The sequence below is a fragment of the Chiloscyllium plagiosum genome, chromosome 5 (genome assembly GCF_004010195.1).
Source record: "Chiloscyllium plagiosum isolate BGI_BamShark_2017 chromosome 5, ASM401019v2, whole genome shotgun sequence".
Taxonomy (NCBI): domain Eukaryota; kingdom Metazoa; phylum Chordata; class Chondrichthyes; order Orectolobiformes; family Hemiscylliidae; genus Chiloscyllium; species Chiloscyllium plagiosum.
In genome coordinates this window covers 26,489,381-26,506,973 of record NC_057714.1, presented here as the reverse complement: position 1 = coordinate 26,506,973, position 17,593 = coordinate 26,489,381, and the positions used below count along the sequence as shown (strand labels likewise).

General features: G+C 41.0%; 1 protein-coding gene across 10 annotated transcripts in view; it reads right to left on the bottom strand.

Annotated features, from left to right (window-relative positions):
• LOC122549771 (histone deacetylase 9-like) overlaps positions 1-17,593 on the bottom strand; it is a 789,364-nt gene that overhangs the window by 395,633 nt on the left and 376,138 nt on the right. For 9 of the 10 annotated variants that reach the window (XM_043689769.1, XM_043689771.1, XM_043689766.1 and 6 more), the window contains 2 exons: positions 6,330-6,571; positions 3,023-3,173 (listed from right to left, as the gene is read on the bottom strand). In XM_043689769.1, the coding sequence (XP_043545704.1) occupies positions 3,023-3,173; positions 6,330-6,571 (393 nt within the window). Of the gene's footprint in view, positions 1-3,022; positions 3,174-6,329; positions 6,572-11,927; positions 12,178-17,593 lie in introns of those variants that run through there. The other variant, XM_043689773.1, reaches the window with a different exon arrangement.

Sequence of the window (17,593 nt, the reverse complement as noted above, 5' to 3'; positions counted from 1 at the left end):
GCTTTATTAGCTGCTCTGTTCACCTATCCTGCCCTATTCAGTGATCTATGCACACACACATAGGTCCTCTGCTCCTGCACCACTTTGAGTATGGTGTCCCCTATTTTATATTGTCTATTCATATTTTTCCTGCCAAAATGCATTGTGCCACACCTCTCTACACTGAAATTATCTGCCAATTATCTGCCCACTCCATCAACTTAACTATGTTCTACACTGTCCTTCTCAGAGTTTACAATGCTTTCAAGTTTTGTATCATGTACAAACTTCCAAATTATCCCATACACATTAAGGTCGAGATCATTAATATATGTCAAGAAAAGCAAGGATCCCAATACCAAAACTTTTCAGAACTCCACTGCAAACCTTCCTCCATCTGAAAAATATCTATTGACCACAGCTCTATGCATCCTATTACCTACTCAGTGTTGTATCCACATGAGATATAAGTCTTCTCACAAGATACTGTGTGATATTTTATTAAACACTTTTTAAAAATGCATGTATCGCCCTATCAACAATATTTGACATCATTGGTCTTTTCTGTTAGTACTTCAAAAAATTCCAGCAAATTGTTAAAATATGATCTCACCAATTTCAATCCATGCTGCCCTAAACAACCCATCCATATAGCTACTAATTCTATTCTGAATAATTATTTCATTAAGCATCCTCACCACTGATGGTAAATTGATTAATTGCTGGGCTTATACTAACAACATTTTTTTAACAAGACTGTATCATCTGCAATTCTCTGGCCCTTTGGCATCTCCCCTGATTCCAGGGAAGACAGTCAGATTATGACCAATGCCCCTGCAAATTCCACTCTAACTTCATTCAATACCTTTGAGTGCATCTCCAGTCCTGGTGCCTTGCCAACATTATGTATTGATAATCCATCCAACACTTGCTCCAAATCAATTTTGATTCCTCATAATAACAGAACTTTTCTGCTATCCCCATAGCCCAGATAAAGACAGATACAAAGTTTTCATTTAGCACCTCAGCTGTGCCTCTTGCATCCATGTGTAAATCCCCCTTTTGGTTTCTATTCAGCCTTACTATTTCCCTTATCTCTTTTTGACTAGTGATGTATCTATGGAAGACTTTAGGCTTCCCATTACATTTGAGACGCAGTCTTTTCCTCATACTGTCTCTTGCTTCTCTAATGACTTTAACCTTTCCTCTGAATCTGATTCTGCTTGGTTTTAAATGGTATTTTCCAACTGGTAGCTGTCATGAGTACATGATTTCTATCTCTGTATTCATCTAGGGAGCTCTGGATGTGTTTGCTCTCTTTTTCCCTTTTGTGGAAATAGACCTGAACTCTCTCTTTGAAGGTTGTCAACTACGCAGCTACGGTTTTCCAGTTAAACATGTGTTCCACTCAATCTGCCCCAGCTCTGTTCTTGCTACTTGAAGTCAATTCGCCCCCGTTCAATTATTCTTATTTGGATTGTACACCATCATCCTAAACTTACCAACTTACTGAACTAACCATTTCCCCTAAACGTTCACCCATCGGGACTTGATCTACTCACTTTCAAAAGCTCCAGTAAATTGTTCTAAATGCATTCATTCTGAAAATAGTGATGGTAGTGAGTTGGAAATGATTGCAACATAGTGTCATATTCCTCTTTCACAGCAAATGTTTAAGGCTTCTTTTCAGGTCTACTAAACTGATTTCCCAATTGCTTTCTTAAATGGATGTTTTCGTTTCTGAAAGCTACGGACATTTCACAATATCTGTAAGTTAAAATAACAGCAACATGATATCCATCATGCATTTAAGTAATGAGTGAATGTTGAAAAATTACTTACTTAAATCCACAATCCATAAAGTGAGGAAATCATTGAATATTACACAATTCGCTTTTAGTGAATATGGTATCTGGAATGTTATTATGGATAGTAGTGTGTGAAGGCTTCATGGGTTTTTACTAAAAACCTATACTATTCTCTTAGTTTTGGTTAAAGTTGAGAAACAAATACAACCACAATGTAGGAAGAGCTAGCCCTGTTTCCACAAGTTAGACACAAGAGTTCATCATTCAACCAATTATAAAGGCAGAAATAATTGCTAGTGTAAACATGCTTATGGCATTCTTCTCTCATATGTGTTAATAAATGATAAGGAGCCTATGAAGTACTGAGATGATTATTCCACCCAGGCTGATTTCTCAGAAGGATATGAATGGATTTATTTTATCCCTCACCTCCTCCTCATTTAAATTCTTGATGTTTCTGACAGAAATGATGCATGCCTGCACAGTTACAAGCAGCGATCTAGTATCTGACATTTTTTACTGTAAGCTTGCAGTATTCAATAATAATAGAAGGCATTATAGCTAAGCCTGATCCTATCTTCACCTGCTGCCTATTATGAAGATAAGAGAGATGGGATTTCCATAGAGATTTCCAGAGAGCCTGTGAGATTTGGATGGAAGAGGTGTGAAAATTCTGGGGAGATCATGTAAACGATTGTGACTACAAAAAACTGAACAAAATAACCTACTCAATAGGTTCCAGCAGGTCAACGGACAGACACAAGAACTATGAACTCTGATGTGACTTTCCCCTACTGAGGACAATTATAATGTTAAAGTCTGGCTCTTCCTCACTATTTATGATCATGCTTCACTTTGGATGCATTTACCAACTGTGATCTCGGGATATTTGGTAAATTTGCCATTTTACTACCACTAATGTGGTTAAATACGTCTTTGTTTTTGGTTTGCAAATTCAAAGATGAAGTAAAAAGGGTCAGAATGAAAAATGAAAAACCAAAAATGAAACTGTTTTTCTCTCCCTAAAATAACTACAGTAACAAAGATAGAAACCACAAACAGATCATTAGTACTCAAATTTTGTATCACTCATGTTTTATAATATTAGTACCATTACTGGCCCCATTAATAAGTACATCAACACTTGCCAGTAAGATTTTGATGGATTTTTCTGTTCAAGCACAAATAACAGTACATAGCAGATGCAAGACCATAGTGAATAGCTGAGTACCTACTTTCTCTGCTCCTTTCTTTATTTCGAAGAAACAGAAGATGTTGTTCCTGTAGTTGTCGCCCAAACTCTTGTTCCTGCCGCTGTTTCTCCAGTTTGCGTTCCTGCTCCAGAAGCTCTTGCTGGTGTTGCACAGCTAGCAGTTCCTGTTGTTGCTTTCAAACAAATATAATTCTTAGGTTACGTGCAATATTTGCATCCTACCAGAACCTATCAGTTTCGTAACTGTCTCATGACTGACTGTCCAATGAAATGACATAAATTGATGAGTTCTGATCTCAACTGGAAGCTGCTACGTTCAGGTGCCAAGGTTTGAGACTCAGTTTGCCACGGCAAGTCAAGCTTCACTTTCACCAGTTATTAGTTTGGCCACAAGATGGAGCACAAGCAACTGATTCATGCTGGAGTGCAAGAGTAGGGTGCAGGGGGAAACCAAAGATCTGGAACCTACAACTATTATGAAAAGCCCACAGTCAATTTCCTCATCTTCTCAGATGGAGTAGATGTCAGGGACTAGATAATTAAAGGAGCATGAAGACTCCATGGAAATGATGGAAGTTCTACCTCCGATTTCTGTCAGATCCTACGTCCAGTAGGTGGGATGATGAGAATGAAAATGGAATGTGAATCCCAGGTGTGGAAATCCCAACAAGTTCAGACATAATCTATTTTTGTTGGAACAGAGGTCTTATTACTGTGGGTGTTATCTTTGAAGGAATCTTGAATGTTCTTCAAAGGTGGATAAGGACTGGAGAACTGTCAAGTTATTCAAGTGACCAGTCCTTTGAAGACTTAAAAACCAACTGTCTGCTGGCTTTGAAAGATTAAAACAAAATTGTTCTAGCACTTTCAATTGTTGTTTATTCACATAACCTTAAGTGCTATCATTTTGGCTTTGCCAATGCTTGACTGCTGGGGCTCATGAGTTGGAACCATATTGGAATAGTGTAAACAAGGGGCCATTCAGGATGGGTGGAAGCCACGTATTGGCACAGAAGTTTTGAGGGATCATTGTAGGTGGGTGAGGGAACCACGTATTGACATGAGTTTGCAAGCGGTGCTGATAGAATGATGATGGTATGAGAAGGACGAGAAATAGTGGGTTTAATATTTAACATAATGACTGCGACAAAGTCCCAGAGTATCAAGTCAGATCTTTTAAGCTGCCCACCAAACCACAGGGCAGCTGCTGTGGCTGTCTCTGAGCTATGTCCAGTAGCAGTGGATCTGCACGTCCCTCCAGAGTGAAGGTTCTCCTACTCAGGGCACATTTTCACAAGGTGGGTCTGCAGATATGTGTAGTGTGCAGGGGGAAACCAAAGGTCTCAGACTGTTCGACTTGGGAGCAAATATCCAGGCCAAAGTCTTTTGTTTTAAAGCAGAGGGAGAAAATTATTTTCTGGTTAAACTTCATAAACTACCTCGACTGTTCAACATTGCAGTTCTTTGGTATTAACTCAATATAAAGGTAGGTGAACATGACTGAAATAATAAAAACCTAAAGAGCTGTGGATGCTATAAACCAGAAAGAAAATTAGAAATAGCTGGAAAAGGTCAGCAGGTCTGGCAGCATCTGTGGAGAGAAATCAGAGTTAACATTTTGGGTCAAATGATGTTTCCTCAGAACTGAGGAGGGTCACTCAACCTGAAACGTTAACTCTAATTTCTCTCCACAAATGCTGCCAGACCTGCTGAGCTTTTCCAGCTATTTCTAATTTTGTTTTTTGACTGAAATAATAACCGCTCAAGTAGACGTGGATGCAGTCACATATGAACTGAAACCAAATGACAGAGTAAGGTACACTCTCTGGTGCCACTCGGGAGTTCTGAATCAGGGTATTTTCTGACAATGACTAATTATATGGATTCATTCTGCTTTCGACACTTCCAACAGATGGAGTTGAGTCCTGTGGAAACCCTTCTCTTTCATTGATTCTGTAAACTGGCACAGAGAAGATGCACAACAGGGAATTATGGACTATTGAAGACAAAGAGATGCAAGCTCGTATTTTTTCCTTTGAATTAATGAAAATAGATATTGGCCAGTTTTAAATAATGTGCAAATATCATTTTATCACTGAATGTCAAGTTAAAAGCTACTTTAACATATCGAAGTATCAAAATTATCAGTGACAGAACTCACATTCTTCAGACCATCGTAATGAATATGATTAATCTCCCTTGTATCCTGTCAGATAGAAGTTTTAGATAAGGGGTGCAGTATTAAGTTATTATCATAGGGCATCCTAGTACCAAAACATGAAAGCATGAGGAAAGGATTTGCAATCAAAAAAGGAAGTTTGACCTTAGATAATATTGGAAACAACTGAACTTCTTTATAATGCTATCAGCCTACAATTACAGCAAAGATTTTAATAAAGTTGCTTCAAAGTTGACATTGCTGACCACAAAAGATAATAACTGTATTGAAGTAGCATTGAACAGTGAAGATTTGTCAATTGAGTTGGAGCACACAATGATTTTTTGGGCAAAGTTTATCTCAGCTTCTGGGTTGAGAATAATCATTCAAAAAAGGTCACTTATCACTAAAGGTATGCACACACAGGCTTAAGTTTTCATTTTTTCCACTCAGGAATGTCAATGCAAACCCAGGGCTGTCTCCACAGTTAGCTGAGTTTTTGTTTGTCAGGGCCGCTTAGGCAGTTGGGGCTCTTAGTGGGATCATCAGCAAGAAAGTGGAAGAACGTTACAGTCAACGTGGAAAGTTGGGCAGTGTTACTGCAGCTCCTGAAGAGGGAGATCTCGGCTCAAAATAGACACAAAGCCCTGATAATCACAGAGTGATTGTAATCACAGGTAAGTTGTGGCCAGGATGCTTTGCCTTTCAAAGTGGGTATCATCAGGTCAGCCACTTTGACCCCACAGGCTACAGGTTTCCCTTCCTGACAACTCAAGGAGGTGGCAAGAACAACTGGGAAAACCGTTGACAGTTGTCATCAGAATCCATCAAAATCATGCTGCCTGATTTGAAACAGAATATCAGAGGGAAATTCAAAGCCATAGTCTCCTTGTTCCGATTAAAAATTCAACAATGTCATGACACAAAGCACAGCCCAAGGAACTTGGGTATTTTCTGATGGTGTATTAAAGAATTAAAATATGAAAATCTGACAAAATGAAATGTTACTCAGCTATTCAGATGATCACACTTTCTCATTTAGGTACGTATATATAATGAGATACATGGATGCACTTCAGACAACATTAAAATTTAAAATATTGTGGCGTTTATCACTCCATTTATGTGCGGTGCACATTGCTTGGATTTGATGAGTTTTGAGCTGTGGTACCTTGAGATGCTCCTGAAGCTGGACTTGGTGCTGTCTCACGAGGGTTTCATGTTGTTTCTGGAACTCAGCAAAGAGAAGCTGCTTCTGAATTTGTTGTTGCTGCTGCAGCAGGAGGAGCTCTTGCTGTAACTGGCGTTCTCTTGTGACAGGGTCCACAGCTGGCATGGTGATCCGCAGGTCTGTTCGTAAGTCTATCGGGGCAGTTGGTTGGAGTGCCACAGGGAGTGCCGAGCTGACTTCAACTATTTAATTAAAAAAAAGAATCAACTTTCATTTCTTTCACCGCCTTTAGAAATCTATTATTTTTCCTACCATCGATTCCCATTTGTTTTCAATGTCTTTTCCCTTCAAGCTATCTGTCACGGTGAAGTTGCCATGCCCAACCATTCTCAGATTCACAGAAAGAAGGCAGCACGTACAGCACTTTAAACGGCACACTTTAATTTGTATTTATGTTGTGCCTCTTATGGCTTCTAGATGTCTCAGTATGCTTTACAAACTAAAAAAATACTTTTTGAGTAAAATAAAACAAGAAATGTAACAGTCAATATGATCACAGCAAACCTTTGCAAATGACCAAATAATCTATTTCCATGATGTTGACTGATGGATAAATAATGGCCAAGATCCCAGAGATAATTCCCCTGTTCTTCAAAATAGTGCTATCAGATCTTTAACACCCTCTCAAGGAGGTAGCTGGGGCCTTGATTTCACATCTTGTCTTAAAGCTGGGATGTATAGAACAATTAAATGTTTGTATTTAAGTATGATTTGGAGGAGCCGGTGTTGGACTGGGGTGTATAATGTTTAAAATCATACAACACCTGGTTCTAATCCAACAGGTTTATTTGGAAGCACTAGCTTTCAGAGCGCTGCTTCTTCATAGGTGGTTGAAGGAGCAGTGTTGTTCAACTCTACCCTGGTGTTGTGTGACTTTTCACTTTATATGTAGGTAGTTAGTGTCTTTTGCAACATCAGGTTGTTCCAAACTGTTTTCATAGCCAGAGATAGAGTTTTGCAGTCATTGATATGACAGTGAAATGGAACAGCTAATTCGCATATAGCAAGGCCCACCAACAGCAATGTAAAAATAACCAGATTTTAAAAATGCTGGTTGAGGAATAAGTATTGGCCAAGACAATGGAAAACATTTTCCTGCAAGTCAATTGAAGTAAAAATCAGAGGAGATATAAAATGGGCTGTTGCTTTTCATTATCGCACAAAGTCAAGATCTACCCCATGAACTTTTTTTTAGTGCATTCATGGGAATTGCCCAAAGGTTGCTTATGAGTCAATTATATTGTTGTGAGACTGGAGAAACCATATTGTTAAAAGCAAAATGTTTTCCCCTTGTGCATACTGGGGCAGATTTGTAACTACACCATCTGGAGGGGAGGTGGGAGAGAAGGAATGTGTCGGGGTGAATTGCGCACCTACTCATCTATGTGCACAATTTTTATTCCATTGCTTTCAATAACAGGCTTTTAAAGACACCACTGGAGCCCCAGCAATGAAAGAGCAACACTCAGCAACTTAATTACCAGTTTTCCATTACTGTTTACTATCAGTTACCAAAATACCACTTACAAAGCAGCCTCCATGTTGGTTCACTGGGAGAAAATAATTAAACCATTTCATTGTTCTAGTAGTTAAGACAAAATTGAAGTTTGAAAAGAGAACTATGTATTAAAGGAAACTCCTCAGTCCAGGATTGTAACCCTTGTGAACAGTGGACGTGGTTGACTCTCAACATCTTCTGTGCAACTAAGGATACACAATAAATGCTGGCACATTATAATAACCAGCGATACCCACATCCCTTCAATAAAGATTTTAAAAAGCACATTAATTGGAGAAATTTTGAGGTGGGACTATTTTAACCACTGGAACGCATCAACATGTTCCATTTAATAAGTGGCTGTTTGCTTTCAGCTAAGTCTGATAAAGGGAATCAGGTGAATGTTGAGGATGGGGAGCACAGCATGGCAAATGACCAGGGTCTCAATTTTCCATTAAGTTTACCAAAGTAAAAGTGTTAATCCTGGCTCAGCAGAAGAAAATGTAAGACTTATTTTAGAGGCATTTCCTTCTTCCTGGCTGGCCCTGACCCTATTACATGCACAGGTTGAGGTTAATATTACAGCCAGCTTCATGCAAGTCAATTGCATGATAAGAGAAGGACCCTGCAGACATTGGGCAGTCAGCAGGATCCACCTGGCTATTCAGGATCTCAGTAACTTTAGATGTTTCAAATATATATTTTCCCAGTGCCAACTGGATGAGGCAGGTTAAAATTGCATAAAGAGACAAAAAAAACAGGAATTTTCCTTAGATCTGGACAAAATATGTCTCTTGATCAACACCAGCAAAAGAGAGTTACTGTTCTAGAGGTTTGTTGTTACATTTCTGTCAAAATAGAGTGGGCTAATAGATAGGCAAAAGTGAGGACTGCAGATGCTAGAGATTAGAGTCAAAAGTGTGGTGCTGGAAAAGCACAGCAGGTCAGGCAGCATCCAAGGAGCAGGAGAAATGACGTTTAGGGCAAAAGCCCTGGAGCTAATAGATGACAAAGTCAGAAACTTTCTAATAGAGAATGCAAAATCAGAAGAGATTCGGAACAAGCATTTTGTCCTATTTACATTGCAGAGGTGATTGCGCAGTCGCCCCAAATGACAAAAGGGAAAAAAAAAATACAGGGAACATTATTAAAAGGACTAATGGTATTTAAATTTGCTAAATCACTCTGATCAAATTAAGTACTATTGGATTTTATTAATTAAATTGCAAAAATAATTGGGGAAAGTACAGAAATTGACTTTCATAACAATAGTCATTTATCTTCAAACAGAAATTCTTTTGATGTGAAGTTCTTCATTGTACTTTTAATTGACTTGTACAAAATGCAGTCCTTTCATTCTGGCACTCAGAAATCTATGGGGTTGCGTTTCCAGTCAGGTTCAAAGTGATCCCACAGTTCAGGAAAAATAAGTGCTAAAATGAATCTGTGAATTTTCCATAGTGATTGTGAATGTTTGGTCACCTGTGTTGTTTTCCATTATATGGGCTTCCAAAGTAAACTTCTGGACTCCATTGTTTTGGTTGGTTTCAGCCAAGGCATCAGTGGAATCAATGCAATTGGATTGAGCTAGAAGAGGGAATAATTGTCCTGACCTATGAACGATGGTCACTTAAATAAGGCATAGAAAAGGTAGGAAGACATGTGGAACAATGGTAGTGGGCTACCACTAGGCCAGAAGCTCCAGGTTTGAGTCCTATGCCAGGGCTGGTTGGCCAAATAAGGTACATTCTTAACACAGCTAAACTGGCTGACTTTCAGCCTTTTTCCAATTTTCTGATGGCAGGCGGAATGAACAGGAGCATCTCCTGGTCGATCAGCCTGCAGGACTCAGTGGCAAAGTATTGCAGTATTTAGCCTGCAAGTCTGGACCAATCCAATGACAGTCTGCTGTTCAACCCATGGGGAACCAGGACAGGAGAAATGACAGGCAGGAATGTTAATGGAAAGCAGAGAAACTGTACATCAGAGAGAATCACCACTTTCTTGAGAGGTAGGGAAAAACTTGAGCCAGAATAGGAAGATAGTAGTGCATAAATTAAGAAAAACAATTAAAAATTTCCATAACGGTAAGGAATTAATTTAAACTTTGGAATAATGCAAGAAACACAGAAATAGGAGTAGAAGTAGGCTATTTGGCCCATCCAGCTTGTTCCATGATATGATCATGGCTAAATATCCAACTCATACCCATGCTCCCGTTTTCTCCCCGACCCTTCGACCCCCTCAGCCCGAAAGAAATATATCAAACTCGTTCTTGAAAACATTAAATGTTTTGGCCTCAACCACATTCTGTGGCAGAGAAACCACAGGCTCACTACTCTCTTGGCGAAGAAATTTCTTGTCATCTCAGTCTGAAATGGCCTGCCCCGTATCACAGATTGTGCCCCTTCATTCTAAACTCCCTGGTCATGTGGAACAGTCTTCCTGCATTGACCCTGTCCTGCTCCTGTTAGAATTGTATAGGTTTCTTGGAGATTACACTCTCATTCTTCTCAACTCCAGTGCATGTAGACTTAAGCAATGTAATCTCTCTCCAAATGTCAGTTCTGTTATCCCAGGAATCCATTGGGTAAATCTTTGTTGCACTTTCTTCATAGCAAGAACCATCCTCCCTCAGATACGGAGACCAGAACTGAACACGGCACTCCAGGTGTGGTCTCACCAAGACCCTGTATGATTACACTAAGACATCCCCGCTCATATACTCGAATCCTCTTGCTGTGAGAGTCAACATACCATTTGGTTTCTTTACCACCTGCTCCACCTGCATGTTTAAAAGTATAATTTCCAGCTAATCATGACAAGTGATTAATTCTGTTAACAAGATTTTGTCATAAACAGGTTACTTAATTACCAGGAACTGGCTGTACTACATGGAATACGAATCCTGCTTCAAAGGGAAAGACTTTCAAGAAATAAAAGCTTGATCGAACTCTCTTTGTGTTTACACACAAGAAGCAGCCAATTGTCAAATTGTTAAGTAGTTATTGTGTCTAACTAATCTAATAATACCTTGAATACAGTTTTATATTCAGTAACGGCATTGTGTTTGTAAACAATAAAAAGGTTTGCTGACATTTTTTTGAAAAATACACCGTTTTTAAAATGTTAGCTTTGAAAACAAATTTCTGCCTTGTCATTCAACATTGAATGTCATTGTTTGGATAGAGTACTGATGGCTTTTGGAAGCACACAGCAAGCATATCCTGAACACTGGTTATCCCACAGGCCTGCAGACCACACAGATCAGCGAAAATGAGTCGAGATATTCAACCTTTTGAGAACTGGATTTCCTTTGCAGCTTTCCAAGTTTGCACCTGCTTTCTGCTACACCACATCTGCAATAATATTTTTTTGCTGTAAATCTGCAATAATGAATACGGCCTCATTCTGCCTGGCCTGTGGCAGTGATCCTGCTCTCCTACGGGATCATTTTAAGGTCAGTTTGACAGTTCTTGGGCCACTATTAAACTCTACTGTAACCTGGGATTAAGGCACCTAATCTGGAGATCCCGCTGACAAAAGAAATACTGTATTATTACATAGATGGAATATAATCAATATTGTGACGCTATACTAGTAAGGTTATTGATGCCATGACACAGCGAAATATGACAACTATGTTGAGAATAAAAACATTTTATTTCTCCTCAATATGCTTCATTTTTATAGGAATGTAATTGGGGAAAGCAGCACTTCAGTGAGCCTCAGCTTAGGACAAGTCTGTGTGCAGTATAGGTCTTGAGATTCAGTAGTCTCTCGAGTAATACAGGACACAGCAAAAGCAACTGTGAATCTTTTAGAACTCTTCCTTCAGGAAATGCTAATAAAAATATGTCCTCAAGGGTTTCATTAGACAACAAGAATTTTAAATTTGCCCTTCAAAAGAAGTGAATATTTAAGAAAAACCACACTTAGTAATGTCCAGAAAATGCACATCCAAGATTATTTTATACAAGCTCTTGAATAAAATTCATTTTAATCAACTGGCAGATATAACTGTAAAACCTTGTACTCACAGAACATATTCAGTGGAGAATAAACTTGCTGATGATTCCTTAACTTCTACATCTCGATTGCAGTTAGGAGTAGGCCAAAACAAATGAAGAAAGAAAAACACCAGCTTTCCACAAAGCTTTAGGCGTCAAACCAAAAATCCAATTTATTGGACCGTAATCTATATTTCAACCTTCGGGACTAAATATAACCCAGTTTACAGGAAAAAAATCAATAGGGCACGGTAAGTGCAGGGCAGCACATAAATATTTCATTGCATGGGAGATGGCAATCAGCGAAGTGATAGTTCTGAGTGGGCAGGCCATGGCCCAAAGGATGAGTCACAATTACTCAATGCAACATTAAAATACTGCTTGTCCTTTGCTTGTCATAAATGCCACCCACTCACTGCAATCCTAGGTTACGTATGATTAAAAAAATGCTTGAGTGCAAGTAAAACACTTTATCACAACTTAGGAAGGATTTACAATTTTAATTGCTCCACTAACAAGGCTAACTCAGAATTTGCATTATTTTTAGTGATGCCAGATTTACATGTTGTTTAATATTTATGCCTTTCTTCTGAAGGTTTTTAATAATACTAAGATGAAATCTAAATTTACACTTTAGACAAATGTATTATGCATTTGTTTCTGTTCTTTTAAAATAAATTTGCCTTATGATTGTGATTTAAGCAGATGAGCACTTGGATTATTTTATGAAAGTGTTCATAGAAGGTTGGCAACACTGGTTTGGGAAGCATTTACTGCCGATCCCAAATTGTCTTATCAAAGATGGTATTGAGCGGCCACATCAACCATCACAATCCATTTGGTATATGTATATTCACAGTGCTCTTTGGAAGAGAGCTCCAGGAGTTTGATCCAGTGACAGTGAAGTGTTGCCAATAATTCCAAGTCAGATGGTGAGTGGCTTGGAGGCTACTTGCTGATCCGAAGGTTTTCACGTATCTGCTGTCCCTCGTCCATTGAGTTGATAGAGACAATGGCTTTGGGAGGTGCTTCCAAGGAAACCTTACTGAGCTACTGTAGCCCATCCTGTAGCTAGTACACATTGCTGCCACTATGTCACTTTCTCTCTTTCTCATTTGGGCCCGCAAGAGCCAGCCTGATCACCCAGTCACTGACCATTTCAATTCCCCTTCCCACTCCCTCTCCAACATGTCCATCCTCAGTCTCTACATTGCCACAGTGAATCAGACTGCAAATTGGAGGAACAACACCTCATCTTTCACCTGGGCGGCGCACAGCCCAGAGGACCCAACATTGAGTTCTCCAATTTCAAATAACCTTCTCACCCATCCCCTGAATCCCTTTCCAGCCCCACCTCCATCCTTCCACCCCTCTGATCCACCCTTCCTTCCAGCTACTAACCAGATTCATTCCTCCCATCAACCAAACAGATCGTAGCTACCACCCTGTATTCACCTATCACTACTTCACCTCTCCGCGCCTCTCCACACCTATAACCCTTCTCTCTCCCTTCTGTTTATTTGCAGCTCCCCCTACTCCCAGCTCCGTTCCTGAAGAAGGGATACACCTGAAATGTCAAGTTCTCCACTTCCTTATGCTGCCTGGCTTGCTGTGTACTTCCAGCCTCCTGCTTGCTTGCTTTCTCAGTAGCGGCAATATTGAAGGTGGTAGATGTGTTGCCAATTAAATGCACTTTTGTCCCAGATGGTTTCAAGCTTCTTGAGTTTTGTGTGATCTGTACTTATCGAGGCAACTGGCGAGTATTCCATCACAATCCTGATTTCTGCCATGCAAATGGTCGACGAGCTTTGGAGAGACAGAAGCTGAGTTATTCATTGCAGATGTCATAGCGTCTGACATGTTTTCATAGCCCTGGTATTTGTATGGCTCATCCAATTCATCTTCTGGTCAATGGTAACTCCTAAGATGTTGATAGTGGCTGAGTTCAGCAATGATAATGCCATTAAAGGAGAGATGTTTAGATTCTCTTATGTTGTAGATGATCATTGCCTAATTTTTCTGTATCGTGAATGTTACTTGCCACTTTTCAGGAGAAAGTGAGGACTGCAGATGCTGGAGATCAGAGTCAAAGAGTATGGTGGTGGAAAAGCACAGGTCAGGCAGCAACTGAAGAGCAGGAGAATCGACGTTCCGGGCATAAGCCCTTCATCAGGAATGTGAGCCAAGGGGGCTGAGAGATAAATGGGAGTGGGTGGGGTTGGGGGGGAAGGTAGCTGGGAATGTGATAGGTAGATGAAGGTGGGATGAAGGTGATCAGAGAGGAGGGTGGAGCGGATAGGTGGGAAGGAAGTTGGACAGGTAGGTCAGTTCAAGAGGAAGGTGCCACTGTAGAAAGTTGGGAAGTTTCAGAAAACATCTCTGGGACGCCAACTTGCGGATCATTTCAGAGAACATCTCTGAGACAACCTCACTAACCAGCCCCACCGCCCTGTGGCTGAATTCTTTAATTATCCCTCCCACTCCCCACTGGGCCTCCTCCATCGCCCGACCCTAACCAGCCGAAGCCTGGAGGAAAAATACCTCATACTCAGCCTTGGCACCCTCCAACCACACGGGGTCAATGTGGACTTCATCAGGTTCCCCATTTCTCCTCCCCCGACCTTATCCCAGTCCCAACCTTCCAACTCGGCACCACCCTCTTGAACTGTCCTACCTGTCCATCCTCATTCCTGAAGAAGGGCCTGTGCCCGAAACGTCGAATCTCCTGTTCCCTGGATGCTGCCTGACCTGCTGTGCTGTTCCAGCAATAAAGTTTCAACCATCTTCATTCCCACCCATCTGCTCCAACCTCCTCTCTGACCTATCGCATTGCCATTGTGCCTTAAAAGCCCCTAGCAAATATTCCCATGTGACCTTATGAATGATGGCAACTGAAGATGGTTGAGCCTTGAAAAGTACCTGAATGAATTCGTAGTGGGTTTCCTGCAGCAACAGTTGCCTTCAAATTGGACTCTCACCTGGAAGTCTAATATAAAGGAAAGGTATCTCGGCTCTCCATGGTGGAACTCTAAGATGCTGTAATATTAGTAGCAAACACGAAATCGGTTGAGGATATGTTCAATGTATTTCACTTTTTAACCCTCACCTGCTGCAATTTAAAAGATAATATTGAAATCTACATTAGAGCGTACAGCCCAGAGGGCCCAACATTGAGTTCTCCAATTTCGGAGATCTCCGATCACTCAGATCACACCGTGGGCGGCACGGTGGCACAGTGGTTAGCACTGCTGCCTCACAGCGCCTGAGACCCGGGTTCAATTCCCGCCTCAGGCGACTGACTGTGTGGAGTTTGCACGTTCTCCCCGTGTCTGCGTGGGTTTCCTCCGGGTGCTCAGGTTTCCTCCCACATTCCAAAGATGTGCAGGTCAGGTGAATTGGCCATGCTAAATTGCCCGTAGTGTTAGGTAAGGGGTAAATGTAGGGGTATGGGTGGGTTGCGCTTCGGCGGGTCGGTGTGGACTTGTTGGGCCGAAGGGCCTGTTTCCACACTGTAATGTAATCTAATCTATTGTAACAAGGCATATTAAACAATAACTATATTAAAGTCAGTCTGTCAGATTGATGACATAGCACAATGGAAAATTCGCATATGTCTGTCCAACCTCAGTGAAGATCATTCTCACTTGTATAGCACATAGGACATTGGAGCAGAATTGGGCCATTTGGCCCATCAAGTCTGCTGTGCCATTTGATCATGGCTGACATGATTTACAATGCCATTCTCCTGCCTTCTCCCCACAACCCTTTATCCCCTTATCAGTCAAGAACATTTTATCTCTGTCTTAAGTACTCTCAATGACTTGAACACCACAACCCTCTGTGGAAATGATTTCCACAGATTTCCCACCCTCTGACTAAAGAAATTCCTCTTCATCTCAGTTCTAAAAAGGCAAGCCTTCCCTTTGAGGCTGCACCCTCAGGTCCTGGTCTCTCCTAGTACTGGAGGAAACATCTTCTCCATTTCGACTCCAACTATGCCTCGCTGTATTCTGACAGCTTCAATGATTGTGAAAGTTGTGTTTATGTCTTACTCCTGAGAAAACTCAGGCTGAAGTTTCAGCATGGTACTAAGCGGTGCCAAATATTGGAAACACTATTTTAAAAAATATATCAGATGTCAATCTGTGACATGAAAGCCGTAAAAAGAACCCCACGGCAGAGGCAGTGCTGCACTTACAGAAATTTTGCCTTTTGGATAAGCCATTAAACAATACAACATCTGCCTCTGAGGTGAAAAAGCTAATGACACTAATTTTAAGAAGAGCAGAGGAATTCAGTCTAATATTTATACCTCAATAAATACACAAAAAAAATAGAATAAGTGTTCAAACAGAACAACTTCAAAAAGAAAGAATTTTGGTAGGTTCATTCAGAAAGTAAAGAGGCATGGGATGCAGGGAAACCAGGCTGTCTGGATATGAATTGGCTGGCCCATAGAAGACAGAGGGTAGTGGTAGGTGGAAAGTATTCAGCCTGGAGCTCAGTGATCAGTGGTATTCCAAAGGGATCGGTCTGGGACCTCTGCTGTTTGTGATTTTTATAAAAGACTTGGATAAACAAGTAGAAAGGTGGGTTACTAAGTTTGCCAATGACACGATGGTTGGTGGAGTTGTGCATAGTATGGAGAGCTGTTGTAGGTTGCAATCGGACATTGACAGGATACAGAAGTGAACTGAGAAGTGGCAGATGGAATTCAAACCTGGTAAAGTGTTTCACTTTGGAAGGTCGAATTTGCAGAATACAGAGTTCAATGCAGGATTCTTGGCACTGTGTAGAAAAAGAGGGATCTTGGGGTCCATGTCCATAGATCCCTCATAGTGGCCACCCAAGTTGATAGGGTTGTTAAGAAGGCATATGGTGTGTTTGCTTTCATTAGCAGGGGATTGAATTTAAGAGCCACAAGGTTATGCTGCAGCACTATAGAGCCCTGGTTAGACCACACTTGGAATATTGTGTTCAGTTCTGGTCACCTCATTACAGGAAAGATGTGAAAGCTTTAGAGAGGGTGCAGAGGAGATTTACGAGGATGCTGCCTGGACTGGAGACCAGATTTATGAAGAAAGGTTGAGGGAGCTAGAGTTCTTCTCCTTGGAGTGAAGAAGGATGAGAAGTGACCTGATAGAGGTGTACAAGATGATGAGAGGCATAGATAAACTGGATAGCCAGAGACTTTTTCCCATGGCAGAAATGTTTATCATGAGGGGACATAATTTTACAGTGATTGGAGTAAGGTTTAGGGGAGATGTCAGAGGTCGGTTCTTAACACAGAGAGTGGTAGGTGCATGGAATGCACTGCCAGCAGCGGTAGTAGTCAGATACATTAGAGACATTAAGTGACTGGGATAAGGTCGGGGGAGGAGAAATGGGGAACCTGATGAAATCCACATTGACCCCGTGTGGTTGGAGGGTGCCAAGGCTGAGTATGAGGTATTCTTCCTCCAGGCTTCGGCTGGTTAGGGTCGGGCGATGGAGGAGGCCCAGTGGGGAGTGGGAGGGATAATTAAAGAGTTCAGCCACAGGGCGGTGGGGCTGGTTAGTGAGGTTGTCTCAGAGATGTTCTCTGAAATGATCCGCAAGTTGGCGTCCCAGAGATGTTTTCTGAAACTTCCCAACTTTCTACAGTGGCACCTTCCTCTTGAACTGACCTACCTGTCCAACTTCCTTCCCACCTATCC